The sequence below is a fragment of the Somniosus microcephalus genome, chromosome 16 (genome assembly GCF_052327205.1).
Source record: "Somniosus microcephalus isolate GS21.2 chromosome 16, FLI_Smic_1.0, whole genome shotgun sequence".
Classification (NCBI taxonomy): Eukaryota; Metazoa; Chordata; class Chondrichthyes; order Squaliformes; family Somniosidae; genus Somniosus; species Somniosus microcephalus.
The window spans coordinates 108,246,761-108,272,844 of record NC_141002.1 but is presented as its reverse complement, the minus strand read 5'-3'; the positions used below and the strand labels follow the sequence as shown (position 1 = coordinate 108,272,844).

The 26,084-nt window shown below is 53.2% G+C and overlaps 1 protein-coding gene across 2 annotated transcripts in view; it reads right to left on the bottom strand.

The window, feature by feature from the left end:
* abtb3b (ankyrin repeat and BTB domain containing 3b) overlaps positions 1-26,084 on the bottom strand; it is a 234,491-nt gene that overhangs the window by 97,566 nt on the left and 110,841 nt on the right. For both annotated transcript variants that reach the window (XM_086009710.1, XM_086009708.1), the window contains exon 2: positions 9,483-9,623. In XM_086009710.1, the coding sequence (XP_085865836.1) occupies positions 9,483-9,623 (141 nt within the window). The remainder of the gene's footprint in view (positions 1-9,482; positions 9,624-26,084) is intronic.

The following is a 26,084-nucleotide window of genomic DNA, read 5'->3' as shown; positions in this document are numbered from 1 at the left end:
TCAGCGGACTGTGTGTGACGGACTCTCAGCGGACTGCGTGTGACGGACTCTCAGCGGACTGTGTGTGACGGACACTCAGCGGACTGAGTGTGACGGACGCTCAGCGGACTGCATGTGACGGACTCTCAGCGGACTGTGTGTGACGGCCACTCAGCGGACTGAGTGTGACAGACTCTCAGCGGACCGAGTGTGACGGACTCTCAGCGGACCGAGTGTGACGGACTCTCAGCGGACTGAGTGTGACGGACTCTCAGCGGACTGAGTGTGACGGACTCTCAGCGGACCGAGTGTGACGGACTCTCAGTGGACTGAGTGGGACGGACACTCAGCGGACTGAGTGTGACGGACGCTCAGCGGACTGCGTGTGACGGACTCTCAGCGGACTGCGTGTGACGGACTCTCAGTGGACTGAGTGTGACGGACTCTCAGCCGACTGCGTGTGACGGACACTCAGCGGACTGAGTGTGACGGACTCTCAACGGACTGCGTGTGACGGACTCTCAGCGGACTGCGTGTGACGGACTCTCAGTGGACTGAGTGTGACGGACTCTCAGCGGACTGCGTGTGACGGACTCTCAGCGGACTGTGTGTGACGGACTCTCAGCGGACTGAGTGTGACGGACTCTAAGCGTACTGCGTGTGACGGACTCTCAGCGGACTGAGTGTGACGGACTCTCAGCGGACTGTGTGTGACGGACTCTCAGCGGACCGAGTGTGACGGACTCTCAGCGGACTGATTGTGACGGACTCTCAGCGGACTGAGTGTGACGGACTCTCAGCGGACTGAGTGTGACGGACTCTCAGCGGACTGTGTGTGACGGACTCTCAGCGGACTGTGTGTGACGGACGCTCAGCGGACTGAGTGTGACGGACTCTCAGCGGACTGCGTGTGACGGACTCTCAGCGGACTGAGTGTGACGGACTCTCAGCGGACCGAGTGTGACGGACTCTCAGCGGACCGAGTGTGACGGACTCTCAGCGGACTGAGTGTGACGGACTCTCAGCGGACTGAGTGTGACGGACTCTCAGCGGACTGTGTGTGACGGACTCTCAGCGGACCGTGTGTGACGGACTCTCAGCGGACCGTGTGTGACGGACTCTCAGCGGACCGAGTGTGACGGACACTCAGCGGACCGAGTGTGACGGACACTCAGCGGACTGAGTGTGACGGACTCTCAGCGGACTGTGTGTGACGGACTCTCAGCGGACTGAGTGCGACGGACTCTCAGCGGACTGAGTGCGACGGACTCTCAGCGGACTGTGTGTGACGGTCTCTCAGCGGACCGAGTGTGACGGACTCTCAGCGGACCGAGTGTGACGGACTCTCAGCGGACCGAGTGTGACGGACTCTCAGCGGACCGAGTGCGGCGGACTCTCAGCGGACCGAGTGTGACGGACTCTCAGCGGACTGAGTGTGACGGACTCTCAGCGGACTGAGTGTGACGGACTCTCAGCGGACCGAGTGTGACGGACTCTCAGCGGACCGAGTGTGACGGACTCTCAGCGGACTGAGTGTGACGGACTCTCAGCGGACTGAGTGTGATGGACTCTCAGCGGACTGAGTGTGACAGACGCTCAGCGGACTGAGTGTGACGGACTCTCAGCGGACTGAGTGTGACGGACTCTCAGCGGACTGAGTGTGACGGACTCTCAGCGGACTGAGTGTGACGGACTCTCAGCGGACTGAGTGTGACGGACGCTCAGCGGACTGCGTGTGACGGACTCTCAGCGGACTGAGTGTGATGGACTCTCAGCGGACTGAGTGTGACGGACTCTCAGCGGACCGAGTGTGACGGACTCTCAGCGGACCGTGTGTGACGGACTCTCAGCGGACTGAGTGTGACGGACTCTCAGCGGACCGAGTGTGACGGACTCTCAGCGGACCGAGTGTGACGGTCTCTCAGCGGACTGAGTGTGACGGTCTCTCAGCGGACTGAGTGTGACGGTCTCTCAGCGGACTGAGTGTGACGGTCTCTCAGCGGACTGAGAGTGACGGACTCTCAGCGGACTGCTTGTGACGGACTCTCAGCGGACCGAGTGTGACGGACTCTCAGCGGACCGAGTGTGATGGACTCTCAGCGGACAGAGTGTGACGGACTCTCAGCGGACCGAGTGTGACGGACTCTCAGCGGACCGAGTGTGACGGACTCTCAGCGGACCGAGTGTGACGGACTCTCAGCGGACCGAGTGTGACGGACTCTCAGCGGACCGAGTGTGACGGACTCTCAGCGGACCGAGTGTGACGGACTCTCAGCGGACCGAGTGTGACGGACTCTCAGCGGACCGAGTGTGACGGACTCTCAGCGGACCGAGTGTGACGGACTCTCAGCGGACCGAGTGTGACGGACTCTCAGCGGACCGAGTGTGACGGACTCTCAGCGGACCGAGTGTGACGGACTCTCAGCGGACCGAGTGTGACGGACTCTCAGCCGGACTGAGTGTGACGGACTCTCAGCGGACCGAGTGTGACGGACTCTCAGCGGACCGAGTGTGATGGACTCTCAGCGGACTGTGTGTGACGGACTCTCAGCGGACTGAGTGTGACGGACACTCAGCGGACTGAGTGTGACGGACTCTCAGCGGACTGTGTGTGACGGACTCTCAGCGGACTGAGTGTGACGGACTCTCAGCGGACTGTGTGTGACGGACTCTCAGCGGACTGAGTGTGACGGACACTCAGCGGACTGAGTGTGACGGACTCTCAGCGGACTGAGTGTGACGGACTCTCAGCGGACTGTGTGTGACGGACTCTCAGCGGACTGAGTGTGACGGACTCTAAGCGTACTGCGTGTGACGGACTCTCAGCGGACTGAGTGTGACGGACTCTCAGCGGACTGTGTGTGACGGACTCTCAGCGGACCGAGTGTGACGGACTCTCAGCGGACTGATTGTGACGGACTCTCAGCGGACTGAGTGTGACGGACTCTCAGCGGACTGAGTGTGACGGACTCTCAGCGGACTGTGTGTGACGGACTCTCAGCGGACTGTGTGTGACGGACGCTCAGCGGACTGAGTGTGACGGACTCTCAGCGGACTGCGTGTGACGGACTCTCAGCGGACTGAGTGTGACGGACTCTCAGCGGACCGAGTGTGACGGACTCTCAGCGGACCGAGTGTGACGGACTCTCAGCGGACTGAGTGTGACGGACTCTCAGCGGACTGAGTGTGACGGACTCTCAGCGGACCGTGTGTGACGGACTCTCAGCGGACCGTGTGTGACGGACTCTCAGCGGACCGTGTGTGACGGACTCTCAGCGGACCGAGTGTGACGGACACTCAGCGGACCGAGTGTGACGGACACTCAGCGGACTGAGTGTGACGGACTCTCAGCGGACTGTGTGTGACGGACTCTCAGCGGACTGAGTGCGACGGACTCTCAGCGGACTGAGTGCGACGGACTCTCAGCGGACTGTGTGTGACGGTCTCTCAGCGGACCGAGTGTGACGGACTCTCAGCGGACCGAGTGTGACGGACTCTCAGCGGACCGAGTGCGACGGACTCTCAGCGGACCGAGTGCGGCGGACTCTCAGCGGACCGAGTGTGACGGACTCTCAGCGGACTGAGTGTGACGGACTCTCAGCGGACTGAGTGTGACGGACTCTCAGCGGACCGAGTGTGACGGACTCTCAGCGGACCGAGTGTGACGGACTCTCAGCGGACTGAGTGTGACGGACTCTCAGCGGACTGAGTGTGATGGACTCTCAGCGGACTGAGTGTGACAGACGCTCAGCGGACTGAGTGTGACGGACTCTCAGCGGACTGAGTGTGACGGACTCTCAGCGGACTGAGTGTGACGGACTCTCAGCGGACTGAGTGTGACGGACTCTCAGCGGACTGAGTGTGACGGACGCTCAGCGGACTGCGTGTGACGGACTCTCAGCGGACTGAGTGTGATGGACTCTCAGCGGACTGAGTGTGACGGACTCTCAGCGGACCGAGTGTGACGGACTCTCAGCGGACCGTGTGTGACGGACTCTCAGCGGACTGAGTGTGACGGACTCTCAGCGGACCGAGTGTGACGGACTCTCAGCGGACCGAGTGTGACGGTCTCTCAGCGGACTGAGTGTGACGGTCTCTCAGCGGACTGAGTGTGACGGTCTCTCAGCGGACTGAGTGTGACGGTCTCTCAGCGGACTGAGAGTGACGGACTCTCAGCGGACTGCTTGTGACGGACTCTCAGCGGACCGAGTGTGACGGACTCTCAGCGGACCGAGTGTGATGGACTCTCAGCGGACAGAGTGTGACGGACTCTCAGCGGACCGAGTGTGACGGACTCTCAGCGGACCGAGTGTGACGGACTCTCAGCGGACCGAGTGTGACGGACTCTCAGCGGACCGAGTGTGACGGACTCTCAGCGGACCGAGTGTGACGGACTCTCAGCGGACCGAGTGTGACGGACTCTCAGCGGACCGAGTGTGACGGACTCTCAGCGGACCGAGTGTGACGGACTCTCAGCGGACCGAGTGTGACGGACTCTCAGCGGACCGAGTGTGACGGACTCTCAGCGGACCGAGTGTGACGGACTCTCAGCGGACCGAGTGTGACGGACTCTCAGCGGACCGAGTGTGACGGACTCTCAGCCGGACTGAGTGTGACGGACTCTCAGCGGACCGAGTGTGACGGACTCTCAGCGGACCGAGTGTGATGGACTCTCAGCGGACTGTGTGTGACGGACTCTCAGCGGACTGAGTGTGACGGACACTCAGCGGACTGAGTGTGACGGACTCTCAGCGGACTGTGTGTGACGGACTCTCAGCGGACTGAGTGTGACGGACTCTCAGCGGACTGTGTGTGACGGACTCTCAGCGGACTGAGTGTGACGGACACTCAGCGGACTGAGTGTGACGGACTCTCAGCGGACTGAGTGTGACGGACTCTCAGCGGACTGTGTGTGACGGACTCTCAGCGGACTGTGTGTGACGGACTCTCAGCGGACCGAGAGTGACGGACACTCAGCGGACCGAGTGTGACGGACTCTCAGCGGACCGAGTGTGACGGACTCTCAGCGGACCGAGTGTGACGGACTCTCAGCGGACCGAGTGTGACGGACTCTCAGCGGACTGAGAGTGACGGACACTCAGCGGACTGCGTGTGACGGACTCTCAGCGGACCGAGTGTGACGGACTCTCAGCGGACCGAGTGTGACGGACTCTCAGCGGACCGAGTGTGACGGACTCTCAGCGGACCGAGTGTGACGGACTCTCAGCGGACCGAGTGTGACGGACTCTCAGCGGACTGAGTGTGACGGACTCTCAGCGGACTGCGTGTGACGGACTCTCAGCGGACTGAGTGTGACGGACTCTCAGCGGACCGAGTGTGACGGACTCTCAGCGGACTGAGTGTGACGGACTCTCAGCGGACTGCGTGTGACGGACTCTCAGCGGACCGAGTGTGACGGACTCTCAGCGGACCGAGTGTGACGGACTCTCAGCGGACCGTGTGTGACGGACTCTCAGCGGACCGAGTGTGACGGACTCTCAGCGGACTGCGTGTGACGGACTCTCAGCGGACTGTGTGTGACGGACTCTCAGCGGACTGAGTGTGATGGACTCTCAGCGGACTGTGTGTGACGGACTCTCAGCGGACTGCGTGTGACGGACTCTCAGCGGACTGAGTGTGATGGACTCTCAGCCATCCTTGTGAAGTGAATACTGGTATATTCAATGTGCTGCAAGTCAACCCATTGGGTGAAATTGGTGTCCTCATTAATAGCCCGTGTGGAGGTGGGGGGGGGGGGAGCGGGGGGGAATATATCTGATGCTGTGGTGTTTAGATATATCACAGCAGTGCCAGCTTGGCTTGGTGGTAGAAGTCTCACCTCTGAGTTACACTGTGAGTTCAAGCCCCGCTCCAAGACCCGAGTACTGAGGGAACGCTGCAGGACGAGATGTTAAACATCAAACACCACTAAAAACAATCAGATTAACTGGCCACTCATCTCACTGCTGATTGTGGGACCTTGCTGTGTGCAAATTGGCTGCATTTTCCCCCCAAATAGAATCTTACACAACAGAAGGCCATTCGGCACATGGTGCCTGTGCTAGCTCTTTGGTAGAGCTATCCCCTTAGTCCCACTCTCCTGCCCTTTCCCCATAATGTTATTTACAATCTTTTTTACATATTTATCCACTTCCCTTTTAAAAGCTGTCCTGGTTTCTGCTTTCACCCCTGTTCTGGCCAGGCATTCCGTGTCCCAACAGCCCTCTATGTAAAACATTCTCCGACCCTCTCTTTGCTCTTGGTGAGGATCTTCTGATCTTACATTCATGCCCTCTAGTCACTGATTGTCCAACCAGTGGAGATAGAGTTTCTCTAATTGCCCAATCAAAACGCTTCATGATTTTGAACACCTCTATCAAATCTCCTCTCAAACTTCTCTGCTCCAAGGAGAACAGCCCCAGCCTCTCCCGCCTCAACACAGATACCATCATCACACGTGAGGACACCACCCACCAGGTACATGGTACATACTCATGTGACTCGGCCAACGTTGTCTACCTCATACGTTGCAGGAAAGGATGCCCCGGAGCATGGTACATCGGCGAGACCATGCAGACACTGCGACAACGGATGAACGGACACCGCGCAACAATCACCAGGCAGGAGTGTTCCCTCCCAGTCGGGGAACACTTCAGCAGTCAAGGACATTCAGCCTCCGATCTTCGGGTAAGCATTCTCCAAGGCGGCCTTCGAGACACACGACAACGCAAAATCGTCGAGCAGAAACTGATAGCCAAGTTCCGCACCCATGAGGACGGCCTTAACCGAGATCTTGGGTTCATGTCACGCTACATGTAACCCCACCTGATGCAGGGTCATCCAGACTCGAGTCGACATTGGCTTGTTCTCTCTACACAGATGCGGCCGGACCTGCTGTGATTTCCAGCCAAAAAAAAAAATGTTTTTTGTCTGTTTTTTTGTTTTTCATACAGACCCCAGCATCTGCAATATTTGACCCCTTGTGACCCCACCTCATTGTTCTTTGATGTAATGTTTCCCTGACTGACCTGTTTGGACACCATTCACACCTTTGACTGCTGTGATTATCTCTCTGCCGAGGTGTGATAAATGGCAGTTGGAAAGGTTACCTGTAAACATCTGACATGATTCTCTGACTATATAAGCTGTGTCTTTATGCATTTCTCCACTTCACCTGAAGAAGGAGCAGCGCTCCGAAAGCTTGTGATTTCAAATAAAGCTGTTGGACTATAACCTGGTGTCGTGTGATTTCTTACATTTCTCCAGTCTATCACTGTAACTGAAGTCCCTCATCCCTGGAACCATTCTTGTAAATCTTTTCTGCACCCTCTCTAAGGCCTTCACATCCTTCCTAAAGTGCGGTGCCCAGAATTGGACACAATACTCCAGTTGAGGCCGAACCAGTGTTTTATAAAGGTTCATCATAAATTCCTTGCTTTTGGACTCTATACCTCTATTTATGAAGCCCAGGATCCCGTATGCCTTTTTAACTGCTTTCTCAACCTGCCCTGCCACCTTCAATGATTTGTGCACACATACCCCCAGGTCTCTCTGTTCATGCACCCGCTTTAGGATTGTACCCTTTAGTTTATATTGCCTCTCCTCGTTCTTCCTACCAAAATGTATCACTTCACACTTTTCTGCGTTAAATTTCATCTGCCACGTGTCCGCCCATTCCACCAGCCTGTCTATGTCTTCCTGAAGTCTATCCCTATCCTCCACACTGTTCACTATACTTCCAAGTTTTGTGTCATCTGCAAATTTTGAAATTGTGCCCTGTACACCCAAGTCCAAGTCATCAACATACATCAAGAAAAGCAGTGGCCCTAGAACCGACCCCGGGGGAACACCACTCCTTCCTCTTGTCCATAAGACCCATTTCCTGCTCCCTCGACCCTATTCCCACCAAACTGCTGACCACCCAACTTCCTTTTCTGGCTCTCCATGTAATTCTGGCCTCTTGAGCTTCCCTGATGATAATCTCCCCACCATTGGTGGCCGTGCCTTCGGCTGCCTGGGCCCTAAGCTCTGGAATTCTCTACCTAAACCTCTCCGCCTCTTTCCTCCTTTCAGATGCTCCTTAAAACCGACCTCTTTGACCAAGCTGTTGGTCACCTGTCCTAATGTCTCCTGTGGCTCGGTGTCACAGTTTTTTTTTCTTCTAATACTCCTGTGAAGCGCCTTGGGACGTTTTACTACGTTAAAGGCGCTATATAAATACACGTTGTTGAAAAACAACCGTTCACCACTACTCTCTGTTTCCTGTCACTCTGGTTCCTATCCATGCTGCCACTGTCCCTTTTAGTCCTCCCACATTTCTGTATTTCTGCTGTTCAACTCCTTTTAAAGTTTTACCATTTACTGTAATGTGTATTTCTTCTCTTTAAGCGTCCTCTCAAATGTATTATTTCATATTTCTCCATTAAATTTAATCTACCTGTCCAGCCTACTAGCCTGTCTATAACTTCCTGAAGTCCCTTACAGTCCTCTCCACAGATATTTATGCCATTTGCAAATTTTGAACTTGTACCCCCATCCCCAAGTCCCGATCATTTATATATTGCGAAGAGCATTGGTCCCAGTCCTGAGGGACACCATTCCTTCATAGGAAGGTAGGAGCATGAGGTGGTCATTCAGCAAACGGTAACATAGTGGTTGTGTCACTAGACTAGTAATCCAGAGGCCTGGACTAATGATCCAGCGACACGGGTTCAAATCCCACCATGGCAGCTGGAATAAAAAGCTAGGGTCAGTAATGAAATTACCAGATTGTTGTAAAAACCCATCTGGTTCACTGATGTCCTTTAGGGAAGGAAATCTGTCGCCCTTACCCGGTCTGGCCTACATGTGACTCCAGACCCACAGCAATGTGGTTGACTCTTAACGGCCCTCTGAAATGGCCCAGTGAGACACCAAACTGCAGAACCTCAGTTGTATCGATGGGCAATTAGGGATGCCCACATCCCAGGAATGAATTTTTAAAGAAGCCCCTCGAGCCTGTTCACCATTTGATTAGATCATGGTTGATTTGCACCTCAACCCCATTTAATCCTTCAGACACTGCACTCAGCGAAGCATGCTGAGATGATCACATGATAATTCGGCCCATCTTAATCCAGACAGATCCGAATGTTTCCCCGCTGTAATATCCCATTGTCTAGGGCTATTTAAATGTAAACCTATCTTTTCAGATCAGCAAACATCAACAGGAGAACAAAGCGCCAACAAGTTGTGAGGAGTTGAAGTTTAAGATTCTGACTCTGTGAATAAAGAGAACAATCCGTGAGCTCACGGGAAACACGGACACGATGGAAAATCCAGCTCAACTTTTAAACCTCCCAGGAAGATTCCTGAACCATTCGGCAATCTGGAGGCTCGCTGCACGAAAGGTCTGTTCACCTGAATGAAATCTCAGAGAGTAATGCATCATCTGCACACGTCAGCACTGGGCTGCAGTGATGTGGAAAGATAGAAATGCTGGCCGGGGTAAATTCTTTACTCACTGAGCTCAGCAATGCTTCCCACACGAGTAACCAGCAACGACTGTTCAGTAGCTCGGAGCTCCGACTGACTGTACTCCCGAGCTCCTCCAGGTTGGCTCGTCTCCCTGTTCATGTCCAAACTCTCTGGCAGGCTCAGGATTCCTAGAGTAAAACCAGAATGAGAACAAGACTGAAACATTGGGCATCATTCCTCGGCAGTGATCACTTGAAGAAAGTTTGAATATCCTGTATGAAAGAATGTGCTTCGTAAAAATTCAACGTCTTTACGACAAACCAGCATCTGCTCACCTCCCAATCACAGTCTGAGCTTTACAGGTTTAGACAGGGTTTCATTAAATGCGAATACATTCGCTTTATATCAGTGATTGATTGTATATAAATGTACATTCGGCACAAAATCAGACAATGAACTCAATGTGGGAAAAATCCCATCCCATTTACCCCATAATAAAACATGTGAAATTGCCACGGGGCAAATGTGTTAATCTGCCCATTGCCACTGCCCACTGCCCATTTGTTGCAGCCCAGAACCCAATAGAAGGGGTTCGGACCGAGGTCGTGTACTGGTGAGGGGGTTCGGACCGAGGTCGTGGTGAGGGGGTTCGGACTGAGGTCGTGGTGAGGGGGTTCAGACTGAGGTCCTGGTGAGGGGGTTCGGACTGAGGTCGTGGTGAGGGGGTTCAGACTGAGGTCCTGGTGAGGGGGTTCAGACTGAGGTCCTGGTGAGGGGGTTCGGACTGATGTCCTGGTGAGGGGGTTCAGACTGATGTCCTGGTTGAGGGGGTTCAGACTGAGGTCCTGGTGAGGGGGTTTGGACTGAGGTTGTGGTGAGGGGGTTCGGACTGATGTCCTGGTGAGGGGGTTCAGACCGAGGTCGTGTCCTGGTGAGGGGGTTCGGACTGAGGTCGTGGTGAGGTGGTTCGGACTGATGTCCTGGTGAGGGGGTTCGGACTGATGTCCTGGTGAGGGGGTTCGGACTGAGGTCATGGTGAGGGGGTTCGGACTGAGGTCCTGGTGAGGGGGTTCAGACTGAGGTCCTGGTGAGGGGTTCGGACTGAGGTCCTGGTGAGGGGTTTCAGACTGAGGTCCTGGTGAGGGGGTTCAGACTGAGGTCCTGGTGAGGGGGTTCGGACTGAGGTCATGGTGAGGGGGTTCGGACTGAGGTCCTGGTGAGGGGGTTCGGACTGATGTCCTGGTGAGGGGATTCGGGGGTTTGAACTGTCTTGGATCACAGTTACATAGGCAGGGACACAGAGACCCAGAGCACTGAGAGTCTTTAAAGAGTCAAATAAACTTCGCTGCACAATAAAGCACGTTTAACCACAATATGATTTTCATGATGTAACTCTCAGATTCCTTTTCTAGACTGCCTGATATCCAATTATTGCCTCCAGCTATTCTTGTCTGTCCAACACTCAGGTAAATGAACTCCGGCTGTTTCCGTATCAGGTGCGCGTGCAAGACATACCTTATAAAGAACGGTAAGATTTAAAAACACCGAATGGCATCATTTAAATAGATACTACTCGGGGAAAGAATAATTTTTTCCACGAAGTTAATAAACGCGCAGCTCTTTCGAAGGGCCATGTTGTGGACAATTGTTGACTTTATTTCGCTGACAGTTTCCTCCCCCTGATACGGGGACTGAGCTGAATGAATTTGCTCTCTCCCCATAGTCCTGTATCAATCCCAAACTAATCCCACTGCCCCGCTCTCTCCCCATAGCTCTGTATCAATCCCAAACTAATCCCACTGCCCCGCTCTCTCCCCATAGCCCTGTATCAATCCCAAACTAATCCCACTGCCCCGCTCTCTCCCCATAGCCCTGTATCAATCCCAAACTAATCCCGCTGCCCCGCTCTCTCCCCATAGCCCTGTATCAATCCCAAACTAATCCCGCTGCCCCGCTCTCTCCCCTTAGCCCTGTATCAATCCCAAACTAATCCCGCTGCCCCGCTCTCTCCCCATCGCCCTGTATCAATCCCAAACTAATCCCGCTGCCCCGCTCTCTCCCCATAGCCCTGTATCAATCCCAAACTAATCCCGCTGCCCCGCTCTCTCCCCTTAGCCCTGTATCAATCCCAAACTAATCCCGCTGCCCCGCTCTCTCCCCATCGCCCTGTATCAATCCCAAACTAATCCCACTGCCCCGCTCTCTCCCCATAGCCCTGTATCAATCCCAAACTAATCCCGCTGCCCCGCTCTCTCCCCATAGCCCTGTATCAATCCCAAACTAATCCCGCTGCCCCGCTCTCTCCCCATAGCCCTGTATCAATCCCAAACTAATCCCGCTGCCCCGCTCTCTCCCCATAGCCCTGTATCAATCCCAAACTAATCCCACTGCCCCGCTCACTCCCCATAGCCCTGTATCAATCCCAAACTCATCCCACTGCCCCGCTCTCTCCCCATAGCCCTGTATCAATCCCAAACTAATCCCGCTGCCCCGCTCTCTCCCCATAGCCCTGTATCAATCCCAAACTAATCCCACTGCCCCGCTCACTCCCCATAGCCCTGTATCAATCCCAAACTCATCCCACTGCCCCGCTCTCTCCCCATAGCCCTGTATCAATCCCAAACTAATCCCACTGCCCTGCTCTCTCCCCACAGCCCTGTATCAATCCCAAACTAATCCCACTGCCCCGCTCACTCCCCATAGCCCTGTATCAATCCTAAACTAATTTCACTGCCCCGCTATCTCCCCATAGCCCTGTATCAATCCCAAACTAATCCCGCTGCCCCGCTCTCTCCCCATAGCCATGTATCAATCCCAAACTAATCCCGCTGCCCCGCTCTCTCCCCATAGCCCTGTATCAATCCCAAACTAATCCCGCTGCCCCGCTCTCTCCCCATAGCCATGTATCAATCCCAAACTAATCCCACTGCCCCGCTCACTCCCCATAGCCCTGTATCAATCCCAAACTCATCCCACTGCCCCGCTCTCTCCCCATAGCCCTGTATCAATCCCAAACTAATCCCGCTGCCCCGCTCTCCCCATAGCCCTGTATCAATCCCAAACTAATCCCACTGCCCCGCTCACTCCTCATAGCCCTGTATCAATCCCAAACTAATCCCGCTGCCCCGCTCTCTCCCCTTAGCCCTGTATCAATCCCAAACTAATCCCGCTGCCCCGCTCTCTCCCCATCGCCCTGTATCAATCCCAAACTAATCCCACTGCCCTGCTCTCTCCCCACAGCCCTGTATCAATCCCAAACTAATCCCACTGCCCCGCTCACTCCCCATAGCCCTGTATCAATCCTAAACTAATTCCACTGCCCCGCTCTCTCCCCATAGCCCTGTATCAATCCCAAACTAATCCCACTGCTCCGCGCTCTCCCCATAGCCCTGTATCAATCCCAAACTAATCCCGCTGCCCCGCTCTCTCCCCATAGCCCTGTATCAATCCCAAACTAATCCCACTGCCCCGCTCTCCCCCCATAGCCCTGTATCAATCCCAAACTAATCCCACTGCTCCGCGCTCTCCCCATAGCCCTGTATCAATCCCAAACTAATCCCACTGCCTCGCTCTCTCCCCATAGCCCTGTATCAATCCCAAACTCATCCCACTGCCCCGCTCTCCCCCATAGCCCTGTATCAATTCCAAACTAATCCCACTGCCCCGCTCTCTCCCCATAGCCCTGTATCAATTCCAAACTAATCCCACTGCCCCGCTCTCTCCCCATAGCCCTGTATCAATCCCAAACTAATCCCACTGCCCCGCTCTCTCCCCATAGCCCTGTATCAATCCCAAACTAATCCCACTGCCCCGCTCACTCCCCATAGCCCTGTATCAATCCCAAACTCATCCCACTGCCCCGCTCTCTCCCCATAGCCCTGTATCAATCCCAAACTAATCCCACTGCCCCGCTCTCTCCCCATAGCCCTGTATCAATCCCAAACTAATCCCACTGCCCCGCTCTCTCCCCATAGCCCTGTATCAATCCCAAACTAATCCCACTGCCCCGCTCTCTCCCCATAGCCCTGTATCAATCCCAAACTAATCCCACTGCCCCGCTCACTCCCCATAGCCCTGTATCAATCCCAAACTCATCCCACTGCCCCGCTCTCTCCCCATAGCCCTGTATCAATCCCAAACTAATCCCGCTGCCCCGCTCTCTCCCCATAGCCCTGTATCAATCCCAAACTAATCCCACTGCCCCGCTCACTCCCCATAGCCCTGTATCAATCCCAAACTCATCCCACTGCCCCGCTCTCTCCCCATAGCCCTGTATCAATCCCAAACTAATCCCACTGCCCTGCTCTCTCCCCACAGCCCTGTATCAATCCCAAACTAATCCCACTGCCCCGCTCACTCCCCATAGCCCTGTATCAATCCTAAACTAATTTCACTGCCCCGCTATCTCCCCATAGCCCTGTATCAATCCCAAACTAATCCCGCTGCCCCGCTCTCCCCATAGCCCTGTATCAATCCCAAACTAATCCCGCTGCCCCGCTCTCTCCCCATAGCCCTGTATCAATCCCAAACTAATCCCGCTGCCCCGCTCTCTCCCCATAGCCATGTATCAATCCCAAACTAATCCCACTGCCCCGCTCACTCCCCATAGCCCTGTATCAATCCCAAACTCATCCCACTGCCCCGCTCTCTCCCCATAGCCCTGTATCAATCCCAAACTAATCCCGCTGCCCCGCTCTCCCCATAGCCCTGTATCAATCCCAAACTAATCCCACTGCCCCGCTCACTCCCCATAGCCCTGTATCAATCCCAAACTAATCCCACTGCCCCGCTCTCTCCCCATAGCCCTGTATCAATCCCAAACTCATCCCACTGCCCCGCTCTCTCCCCATAGCCCTGTATCAATCCCAAACTAATCCCACTGCCCTGCTCTCTCCCCACAGCCCTGTATCAATCCCAAACTAATCCCACTGCCCCGCTCACTCCCCATAGCCCTGTATCAATCCTAAACTAATTCCACTGCTCCGCTATCTCCCCATAGCCCTGTATCAATCCCAAACTAATCCCACTGCTCCGCGCTCTCCCCATAGCCCTGTATCAATCCCAAACTAATCCCACTGCCCCGCTCTCTCCCCATAGCCCTGTATCAATCCCAAACTAATCCCACTGCCCCGCTCTCCCCCCATAGCCCTGTATCAATCCCAAACTAATCCCACTGCTCCGCGCTCTCCCCATAGCCCTGTATCAATCCCAAACTAATCCCACTGCCTCGCTCTCTCCCCATAGCCCTGTATCAATCCCAAACTCATCCCACTGCCCCGCTCTCCCCCATAGCCCTGTATCAATTCCAAACTAATCCCACTGCCCCGCTCTCTCCCCATAGCCCTGTATCAATTCCAAACTAATCCCACTGCCCCGCTCTCTCCCCATAGCCCTGTATCAATCCCAAACTAATCCCACTGCACCGCTCTCTCCCCATAGCCCTGTATCAATCCCAAACTAATCCCACTGCCCCGCTCTCTCCCCATAGCCCTGTATCAATCCCAAACTAATCCCACTGCCCCGCTCTCTCCCCATAGCCCTGTATCTCCCTCAGCTTCAAATATTTATCCAATGTTGTTTTAAACAATGTACTGGTCTCTGCCCCAACCCCTCCCCGTGGTAGAGAATTCCATGCCCCAGCAAACCTGAGTAAAGTTTCTCCGAACCCCTCCACACTCTGACTGAGCATTTTAAATTGTTCTGTTTGTAGATGTGGTGAGCCACTTGTGTTATGAAATTTAAAGTGAAGCGATAACATGTTTGGAAAAGTGTTATGTAATGTTTTAGTTTGTAAACAAAGGTTTGCCGAACCTTTAATGAAGTGATTCTACCTTTAACTGTGGGATCTGACAGCATTTGATTTTGGCACTGATGTTCTGAAGGTTATTATATAATGATCGAAGATTACTGGATATCTGACATCGCCGCCGTCAGATGCTGCTGCCTCAGGGAGCGATGTGAGGGGGCGAGGGAAGTGATGTGAGGGGCGAGGAGAGTGACGTGAGGGGAACGAGGTGAGGGGAGCGATGTGAGGGGGCGAGGAGAGCGATGTGAGGGGCTCGGGCACGATGTGATGGGCGAGGGGAGCGATGTGAGGGTGCGAGGAGAGCGATGTGAGGGGCTCGGGGAGCGGTGAGGGGCTCGGGCGCGATGTGAGGGACGAGGGGAGCGATGTGAGGGGGCGAGGGTAACGATATGAGGGGCGAGGGAAGCGATGTGAGGGGGCGAGGGGAGCGATGTGAGGGGGCGAGGGGAGCGATGTGAGGGGCGAGGGGAGCGATGTGAGGGAAGCGATGTGAGGGGGCGAGGGGAGCGATGTGAGGGGCGAGGGGAGCAATGTGAGGGGCGAGGGGAGCGATGTGAGGGGGCGAGGGGAGCGATGTGAGGGGCGAGGGGAGCGATGTGAGGGAAGCGATGTGAGGGGGCGAGGGGAGCGATGTGAGGGGCGAGGGGAGCGATGTGGGGGGCGAGGGGAGCGATGTGAGGGGGCGAGGGGAGCGATGTGAGGGGGCGAGGGGAGCGATGTGAGGGGGCGAGGGGAGCGATGTGAGGGGGCGAGGGGAGCGATGTGAGGGGGCGAGGGGAGCGATGTGAGGGGGCGAGGGGAGCGATGTGAGGGGGCGAGGGGAGCGATGTGAGGGGGCGAGGGGAGCGATGTGAGGGGCGAGGGGAGCGATGTGAGGGGGCGAGGGGAGCGATGTGAGGGGGCGAGGGGAGCGATGTGAGGGGGCGAGGGGAGCGATGTGAGGGGGCGAGGGGGGCGATGTGAGGGGGCGAGGGGAGCGATGTGAGGGGCGAGGGGAGCGATGTGAGGGGGCGAGGGTAATGATATGAGGGGCGAGGGGAGCGATGTGAGGGGCGAGGGGAGCGATGTGAGGGGCGAGGGGAGCGATGCTCAGGAAGCTAACACAGCACAAGGGTGGTCTGAAAGAATATTCCAGATCGCCTGATCTGATTTGGAATGAGCCATCTGTTTAAGAAGATGGCAGTGTGTTTGTTTGATGAGGCACATTGCTAACCAAAAACTGTGACTGCGTGGGGGCTGGGCGGGGCTGGGGCTGGGCTGGGATGTCACTGGGGCTGAAGGTGTGATGATTTGCAGGTGAATCATTCTGTTTTCCACCTTTACAACCAGAGCAATACACAAACAAACGTGTCCTTTCAATCTACTAAAAATACTGCTTTCAGGTTATTTTTTAAAAAACTCTTTGCTTGTGGGTCAGTTTGGTTTCACAGAATGACAGGAGAGAGGATGGTAAATAACCGAGAATGCTGAACATGTACAACTGGATAGTCAGCATCGGATAGAGAGGGGGAGAGACTGAGACAGCGAGAGAGACGGGGAGAGAGAGGGAGGGAGAGACAGAGAGAGATGGAGAAAGGGGGAGAGAGAGAGGGGAGGGAGGGAGGGAGAGAGACAGAGGGAGGGAGGGAAAGGGATTGGTGGATGTTTTGAGCAGGGTCCTTCACTGGAACACAGGATGCAGAGACCAGCTGCTAAGCTGTAACCAGAGGACATCATTCATCACAATAAACTCCAGCATGTGCGACGGGCATTTGATCCCCAGATAAGAATCGGAAATCAATCCTTGGTATCCAGGCTTTTTACAAAACACATAGGTCGTGATATCCATGCTGTGTTGCTTTAATCCATTCTCGGGATGCAGGCGTTGCTGGCAAGGCCGGCATTTATTGCCCATCCCTAGTTGCCCTGAGTGTTTTGTTGGGCTACTTCAGAGGGCAGTTAAGAGCCAACCATGTTGGTGTGGGTCTGGAGTCACACACAGGCCCAGAGCGGGTAGGGACGGCAGGCTTCCTTCCCTAAAGGACATTAGTGAACCAGTTGGGTTTTTAACGACAATCTGATAGTTTCACGGTCACTGTTACTGATACTGATTTCCAGACTTTTTAAAAAGTAAATTAAAATTCTCACACTGCCCTGGTGGAATTTGAACTCTCGCTCCCTGGATTATTAGTCCAGTAACAGAACCTCTACAGCACCGCACCAAGCTTCTTGGCTTTGCCGTGTGTGCCAGCACCTGTGCCCATTCCTGTCTCTGACGAGCAATGACCTTGACACTGAAGCATCAACAACTGTTATATAATCATTACAAGATTATTCATGAATAATTCAGCCCTGGGCACTGGAGGTAATGCGGCTGTGAGCATCACATTTCACTGATACTAGTCTACCTCCCGGGACAATACACAGGGTGAGTCAAGAATAAGTGTCGTCTTCAGGTGATGTGTGGTTAGAGGGCAGGAGATAACTGGACCTGGACATGCAGATGTAATTCAGTCCTCATTTTAATGCCATAAATTCCACCCTTATTTTTATATTTCCTACGTCCACACTTATAATGGAAACTTGCTATGTAAACTTGTCACACTGTAATTACACCCGCCTGCCAGTGATGGCACTGCAGCACCTGCACTGTTAGCAATTCCAGCGCGACCAGGTTATACAATAAATGTGCTCACAAGGATTTATAACGGAGAGTTAACAGGAAGTGCATGCAGATGTAAGATTTTAATATACATAGAGGCTGAGAGTAATTAACAGCTGGGAATCAACAAAAATAACAAAAGTTGCTGCAGAATATTGAGTTCTTTACACAGCCTCTTTCACGTTTATTAAAATAGATCGAAGTTCTTGGACTGCGCGTCTGGCTCTGGTTCTGTGCCAAATGAAAAGTCACTCAGTCACCAACATGTAAAACCACATTAGAAGGGGATGGGTACGAGATGGCTGTAGCCTGGATTTCAACTCTTGTCTTCAAATGGTTCCTTCAGGCGGCTCCCAGTGGGTGTGGCACAGCTCATTTTGTTTTGGTTGGCATTCATCCAACTAAATCTTTCAGGACGCAGAGTGGAGTTGTGCAAGGACAGACCCAGCTCTGTACGGCGGTTTAAGGCTTGCTGTAATCCCAGACACAGGCTCTTGCACCACATGCAATCCCAGATCCCAGCTTTCTGAAACTGTGCAGATCATGTGGTGAAGTTTCAGTGATTCAAGAGTCAAGAAACATACAAATAACATCAAACTTCTACATTAAGACTTGAATTTCTACAGCGCCTTTCATGACCTCAGGATGTCCCAGAGCGCTTTACAGCCAATGAGGTACTTTTGAAGTGTAGTCACTGTTGTAATGTAGGAAACGTGGCAGCCAATTTGCGCACAGCAAGCTCTCATAAACAGCAATGTGATAATGACCAGATAATCTGTTTTTAGTGATATTGGTTGAGGGATAAATATTGGCCCCAGGACACCGGGGAGAACTCTCCCTGCTCTTCTTCGAAAGAGTGCCACATGGGATCTTTTACACGCACCTGAGAGGGCAGGCAGGGCCTCGGTTTGATGTCTCAATCAAAAGACGGCCCCTCCAACAGTGCGGCGCTCCCTCAGCACTGGCCCTCCAACAGTGCAGCACTCCCTCAGTACTGCCCCTCCGACAGTGCAGCACTCCCTCAGTACTGCCCCTCCGACAGTGCAGCACTCCCTCAGTACTGCCCCTCCGACAGTGCAGCACTCCCTCAGTACTGCCCCTCCGACAGTGCAGCACTCCCTCAGTACTGCCCCTCTGACAGTGCAGCGCTCCCTCAGTACTGTCCCTCCGACAGTGCAGCACTCCCTCAGTACTGCCCCTCCGACAGTGCAGTGCTCCCTCAGTACTGTCCCTCCGACAGTGCAGCACTCCCTCAGTACTGCCCCTCCGACAGTGCAGCACTCCCTCAGTACGGCACTGGAGAGTCAACTGGATTTTGTGCTGAAGTCCCTGGAGTGGGACTTGAACCTACAACCTTCTGGCTCAGAGGCGAGGGGTGCTACCCACTGAGCCACGACTGACATCTTAATGAATCTAAAAAAATATACAAGAATATTGAGGGGAGATGATTATAGAATTCCTGTCGAATCGATCTTGGGACAGGTGGGAGGAGGTCAGAGAATTACACAGGATATACGGCACAGAAACAGGCCATTCGGCCCAACCAGTCCATGCCGGTGTTTATGCTCCACTCGAGCCTCCTCCTGTCTTTCCTCATCTAAATCTATCAGCATAACTTTCTATTCCCTTCTCCCGCCTCCCCTTAAATGCATCGATACTATTCACCTCAACCACTCCCTGTGGTAGCGAGTTCCACATTCTCACCACTCTCTGGGTAAAGAAGTTTCTCCTGAATTCCCGATCGGATTTCTTGGTGACTATCTTATATTGATGGCCTCTAGTGATGCTCTTCCCCACAAGTGGAAACACTCGCTCTGTATCCAGTCTGTCAAAACCTTTCATAATTTTATAGACCTCTATTAGGTCACCCCTCAGCCTTCTTTTTTCAAACGAAAAGAGACCCAGCCTGTTCATCCTTTCCTGATATGTATACCCTCGCACTTCTCGTATCATCCTTGTAAATCTTCTCTGCACCCTCTCCAGTGTCTCTATATCCTTTTTATAATATGGCGACCGGAACTGTACGCAGTACTCCAAGTGTGGTCTAACCAAGGTTCGATACAGGTTTAGCATAACTTCCCTACTTTTCAATTCTATCCCTCTAGAAATAAACCCTAGTGCTTGGTTTGCTGTTTTATGGCCTTGCTAACCTGTGGCGCAACTAGTGATTATTTTCAAACATGCATATTAACAATTGTCTGCACCGATGAACCAGAGGCCACAGACTGAGTCCCCGGGGGGAGGGCCCAGTGCCTCCTCGAGAGAGTCAATCCCCGGGGGAGGGGGCCTAGTGCCTCCTCGAGAGAGTCGCGCTCCCTTCCACCCGTGTGACGGGTGTTGTGTATGTACCTTTAAGAGAATAACTGGTCTCAGACTGCAGTACCGGCAGTCATCACCCCTGTATAAAAGGCGCTAGTGAGCCTCTGTAGTTTCAGTTTCCCGATTGACTTCGATCAGTAAAGACTTGTTTTGTTCAACTCCTGCTGTCCATGTCTCAATCATTCACGGACATAATACTGGCGACGAGCAGATACGAACTTACCTACAGTCTGCACCACCTCCTGGGATCCATTCCTGCAGCGAAGTGAGCAGAGGTCGAGGCCAGAAGGAAGAAAGAAGCAGTAGAAATGGGCGTCGACCGTGGGCATCCACCCCTGTGTTAGCGGAGTTGAAGATTGCTGGAGAAGCTGTCGAAAGCGGGGCCTGGTTCCTGTCGACGGTGCTTCAGCTAATCGGGCTGGTGGCAGGTAGTACACTGATCCTTCCTGGGCTGCGGCGTTCGCGAACTCGAGCGGGTGGCTTGCAACGGGGCCGAGCAGCGTTGTCGGGAAGAGGAGAGAGGGTGGAGCACACAGGGCGCGGCCGGTGCTACGAAGCCGGGCTGCGTATAGACCCGAGAAGAGGGAGGCAAGAGTCCCACAGGGTTGTTCCACAATGGGAAAATAATAAAAAAAGAAATATTAAACGCGCAAGAAACCGCGAGGAACTGCAGGTTGCAATGGGAACCGCGGAAAGCAGCGCTAGCAACAGCGGGGAAGAAGGCAAAGCGCGGGAGGCGCCATCTTAATCAGCGGGGAAGAAGGCAAAGCGCGGGAGGCGCCATTTTAGATTTTCAAGATGCCGAAGACTGGCTGTATCACTGCCTTTGATAATACAATAGAGGACTGGACCACGTATGTGGAAAGAGTCGAGGTATATTGCGAGGCAAACGAAATAGCCGATGAGAAAAAGGCATCGGTATTGCTAAACTTAATGGGCGCTAGAACGTACGGCCTATTGCGGGACCTGATTACTCCAGCCAAACCGAAGGCGAAGAGTTTTAACGAAATTGTTGCTGTCCTACAGGAACACCTAAACCCTGCACCGCTGTTGATAGCAGAAAGATTTAAATTCCACAGGAGAACTCAGCACAAAGATGAGAGCAATGCTGAGTACCTTACGGAACTACGCAAGCTATCAAAGCACTGCCAGTTCGGAGCAGGACTGGCAGATACCCTACGGGACAAATTTGTCTGTGGACTCCTGAGTGAAGGAACACAGAAGAAGTTACTCTCAGAGAAAGAGCTGACGCTAGATAAGGCTTTCAGCGTGGCAGTATCGTACGAAGCAGCAGCCAGGGGAGCTGCGGAAATTCAACAAAAGCCACAGGAATACGGCACCCACGAAATGACACGGGGATTTGCAAAATGTTATCGCTGCGGCAGAACTAACCATGACCAGAAGGACTGCTGGTCCAAAGACAAAATATGCAGGCAATGCGGAAAGATGGGACACATTGCACGAGTTTGCAGGTCTGGGAAGAAGACCAGCGACAACAAAAAGGCTACTAAGGAACCGTACAAGAAAGTACAAAAGATGACGGACAGTAGTTCCGAAGACCAGATGAGCGATAGTGAATCCGGGAACAGGAGACTAAGCTGTCTCAAACTTCACAATGTAATCGCAAAAGAGGATCACCGAACCATTTGGGTCACCCTCACGATAGCAGGGTCCCAAGTTAAAATGGAATTGGATACAGGATCAGCGCTAACCGTCATGAATCGACGAGACTACGAGCGGCTATTCTCACACATACACTTGAGAGAGACATCCATCGTCTTGACGACGTATACGGGGCAAAAAGTATACCCCAGAGGAAAAATAAGGGTGCCTGTCGAATACAATGGCAAGAAAATACGGAAATTGTATCTCTACATACTGCAAAATGGTGGACCACCGTTATTGGGACGTGAATGGATCAGGAAGATAAGCTTAGATTGGCACTCCATTCATGCAATGACGGTGGACGGTAAAAAAGATGACGACGTCACTCCTGGACGATTGTCAACAATCTTAGCTAACGCCAAAGAGGTATTTCAACAAGAACTGGGCACTCTTAAAGGCGTAACCGCCTCGATAAAAATAGAAGAGAATGCAATTCCCAAGTTTTTCAAAGCAAGACCGGTACCATATGCAATTCGCCCAGCTGTCGAGGCAGAGCTGGAGAATCTGGAGAAGGCAGGCGTGTTGTCTAAGGTCGACTGGAGCGAGTGGGCGACACCCATCGTTCCTGTCATGAAGAAAACGTTAAGCAATAAGTCTGAGGAGCCAAGGAAGGTTCGCATCTGTGGGGATTTCAAGGTGACGGTGAGCCCAGTCCTTCACACAGTACAATATCCTCTTCCAAGGATAGAAGACATCTTCGCCTCACTGTCTGGAGGGAAGCGTTTTACAAAAATTGACCTAGCACAAGCATATTTGCAGATGGAGGTTGAAGAATCCTCTAGGAAGTATCTCACGATAAACACTCACAAAGGTCTTTACCAGTATCATCGATTGGTATTCGGAGTAGCATCGGCTCTGGCGATATGGCAAAGAGCGATGGAACAAGTCCTGCAAGGGATTCCGGGGACTCAGTGTTACTTGGACGACATCCTTGTGACAGGTGAAGATGACAGTGAACACCTTAACAACCTAGAACAGGTGCTCACTAGACTATGGGAACATGGGCTACGAGCCAACCGCCCCAAGTGCGAGTTTTTTAAGAAACAGATATTGTATTGTGGCCATGTGATTGATGAAGAGGGGTTACATAAGTCCCCTGACAAAATTGAAGCGGTTGTTAAGGCCCCAGCGCCTGAAAATGTGTCGCAACTGAGGTCATTCCTCGGATTGGTGAATTACTACCATAAGTTTTTGCCGAATTTGTCGACAATTCTGCACCCACTGAACGCCCTGCTACGAACGGGAGTAGCATGGAAATGGAGCAATGACTGTAAGCGGGCCTTTCAGAAGAGTAAGGACTTAATCACTTCAAGAGAAGTATTGGCTCAGTACAACCCAGCACTGCCGATCAGACTGGCGTGTGATGCGTCTCCCTACGGCATTGGGGCGGTACTGTCACATAAATTCCTTGATGGTTTAGAGAGGCCGATAGCTTTTGCGTCACGCTCGTTAACTTCTGCCGAGCGTAACTACGCCCAGATTGACAGAGAGGCCCTCAGCCTAGTGTGGGGGGTGAAGAAGTTCAATCACTACCTGCACGGTCAAAAATTTACTCTACTAACTGATCATCAACCTCTTGTCTCCATTTTCAACCCTCAGAAGGGCGTACCGATAATGACAGCACAACGGCTGCAGAGGTGGTCCCTTTTCCTAGGGGCACACCAATATGACATTGAGTACAAAGGAACTAAACAGCATGGGAATGCTGATGGATTGTCACGCCTACCGTTGCCGATGGTGGAAGAAGAAGACCTTGCAGTGGATCCAATGGAGTTATTCCACTCGACCATAGTCAAATGTCTCCCTGTGACGAATGCAAACATAGAAAAGGAAACACGGACTGACCCGACACTATCACGGGTCTATGATTTAACGGTGAAGGGATGGCCAGCACATGGCGAACCACTACTGCCAGCATTCTCGCCGAGAAGAGAACAGCTGTCAGTGTGCAGAGGAACCTTGATGTGTGGATCCAGAGTAGTAATTCCACCTAAGTTGACGGATAGAGTGCTCAATGAGCTTCATGAGGGTCATCTGGGTGGGGTAAAAATGAAGAACTTAGCCAGAGCGTTTGTGTGGTGGCCGGGAATCGATAGAGAAATCGAAGAGGTGACCAAGAGCTGTGCAGGATGCCAGAAGGTCCAAAACGCCCCACCACAAGCTCCTCTGCACCCATGGGAGTGGCCCTCATCTCCATGGCAAAGGGTGCACATTGATTTTGCTGGTCCCTTCATGGATTCGATGTTTTTAATTGCGGTGGATGCACATTCAAAGTGGCCAGAGGTAATAAAAATGTCCTCAACCACCACAGAAAAAACTATCACAGTTTTACGAACCATATTCGCCAGGAATGGGCTGCCTGAACAGATTTGCTCTGACAATGGACCACAGTTTGTGTCTGAAGAGTTCCGGAGGTTCTTAAAGAACAATGGTGTTAAGCATTACACATCTGCCCCATATCATCCAGCCACTAATGGATTGGCCGAGAGGTTTGTTCAAACATTCAAGAAGGCTATCAAGGCAATGTGTAATGAAGATATACCCCTACAACACAAGGTGGACAACTTCTTGTTTGCCTACCGGAATGTGACACATGTGGTTACCAACCAAACTCCAGCCATGATGTTCTTCAATCGAAGACTACGATGCCGCTTGGATTTGGTTAAGCCAAACGTCAGAAGAGATGTGGAGAACAGGCAGTTTCAGAATATGAATGAAAGGCCGACCAGGAGTTTTAAGATAGGTCAACCAGTTTTGGCCCGGGACTACCGCACTGAGAAATGGCAGCCAGGAACGATTTGTACACGGCAAGGACCTCTCATGTATACTGTGGACGTTGGAGAGAGCATTGTAAGACGCCATGCTGACCAGATTCTAGAGTCACTGGAAAACATCAACTCCACACCACGATCTGATACACCTGGCAATGAAATCGACGTACCAATTGCAGCTACCGCAGAATCGGTGATATTGGAAGCAGATGAACCAAACAACGACATTGATCCCGACTCAACCTTGCCAGAAGAACCTGATACCCCAAAGAGGCGTTATCCAGACAGAATCAGGAAGCCTCCTCAAAGACTGAACTTATAATTGCTTAAACTTAACCAATGTATCTAGCAACTGTAATTGTGATTGTAATTAGTTATCATTTAGGTGTTAAATGAATGTTATGTACTGTTTACCTAAAAGGGGAGGAATTGTTGTGTATGTACCTTTAAGAGAATAACTGGTCTCAGGCTGCAGTACCGGCAGTCACCACCCCTGTATAAAAGGCGCTAGTGAGCCTCTGTAGTTTCAGTTTCCCGATTGACTTCAATCAGTAAAGACTTGTTTTGTTCAACTCCTGCTGTCCGTGTCTCAATCATTCACGGACATAATAACGGGGATGCTCCCTAAAGCGCAGCCTTTCATTTTGGGGTCTCTGGACCGAGACAGTGACAAATGGTATCAAAGTCTCCCCGCGATCGCCAGGTTTCCACCACTAGCAGATCTCTATACATTTTACATATTTGTTACACACAGCGGCCTAGAAATTCGGTATGGCCCTGCCAGGTCTTTTGCGCCCGAAATTTAGCGCTCGCCAGGATTCCCGTAGCGCCCGCCTAAAATTCAGTTGCGACGGGCCAAGACGGCGGCGGGCGCTATTGCAGGGTTTGGCCGCCTCGCTAGGGGCGTTAAATGTCACTTTCAGGCGTTCAGCTCCCGCTGCGGCACCCGATGCGGTGCGGCAGGCTGGGGTACTGCAGGCCTCCTCCTTCTCTTAAGGAGGAGCTGCCTGCAGCCGTCAGATCACCGGTGGATTCCCCCGGCAAATGAGCCTGGCACCACGGAGAAGTGCCGGGCTCGCGGGACACAGACATCAGTGCCGCGGGGGGGTGGTGCAGGAGTCCGGGGAGGGAGGTGCGGGCAGGCGGCCGCCGGGAAAGCGGCCGGCCGCCGGGAAAGCGGCCGGCCGCCGCTCCACCTTTATGCGCCGGCCTTTCGGAGCTGCAAGACCCCGTTTCACAAACGCTGTTTGCGGCTGCCACGGGCGAGGCGGCCGCAACTGAATTTGGCCATCGGGCCGGAATAGCATTGCAACCAGGGCGCTGCGCACACCGATGACGTCATCGGTGCCGGCGCAGCGCTACCAGCTAACGCCGATGTTAGGGTCCATCTGAATTTCGGGCGGTAAAAAACTTTAGGCGCAAACCACTTTATAGCCAATAAGTGGGC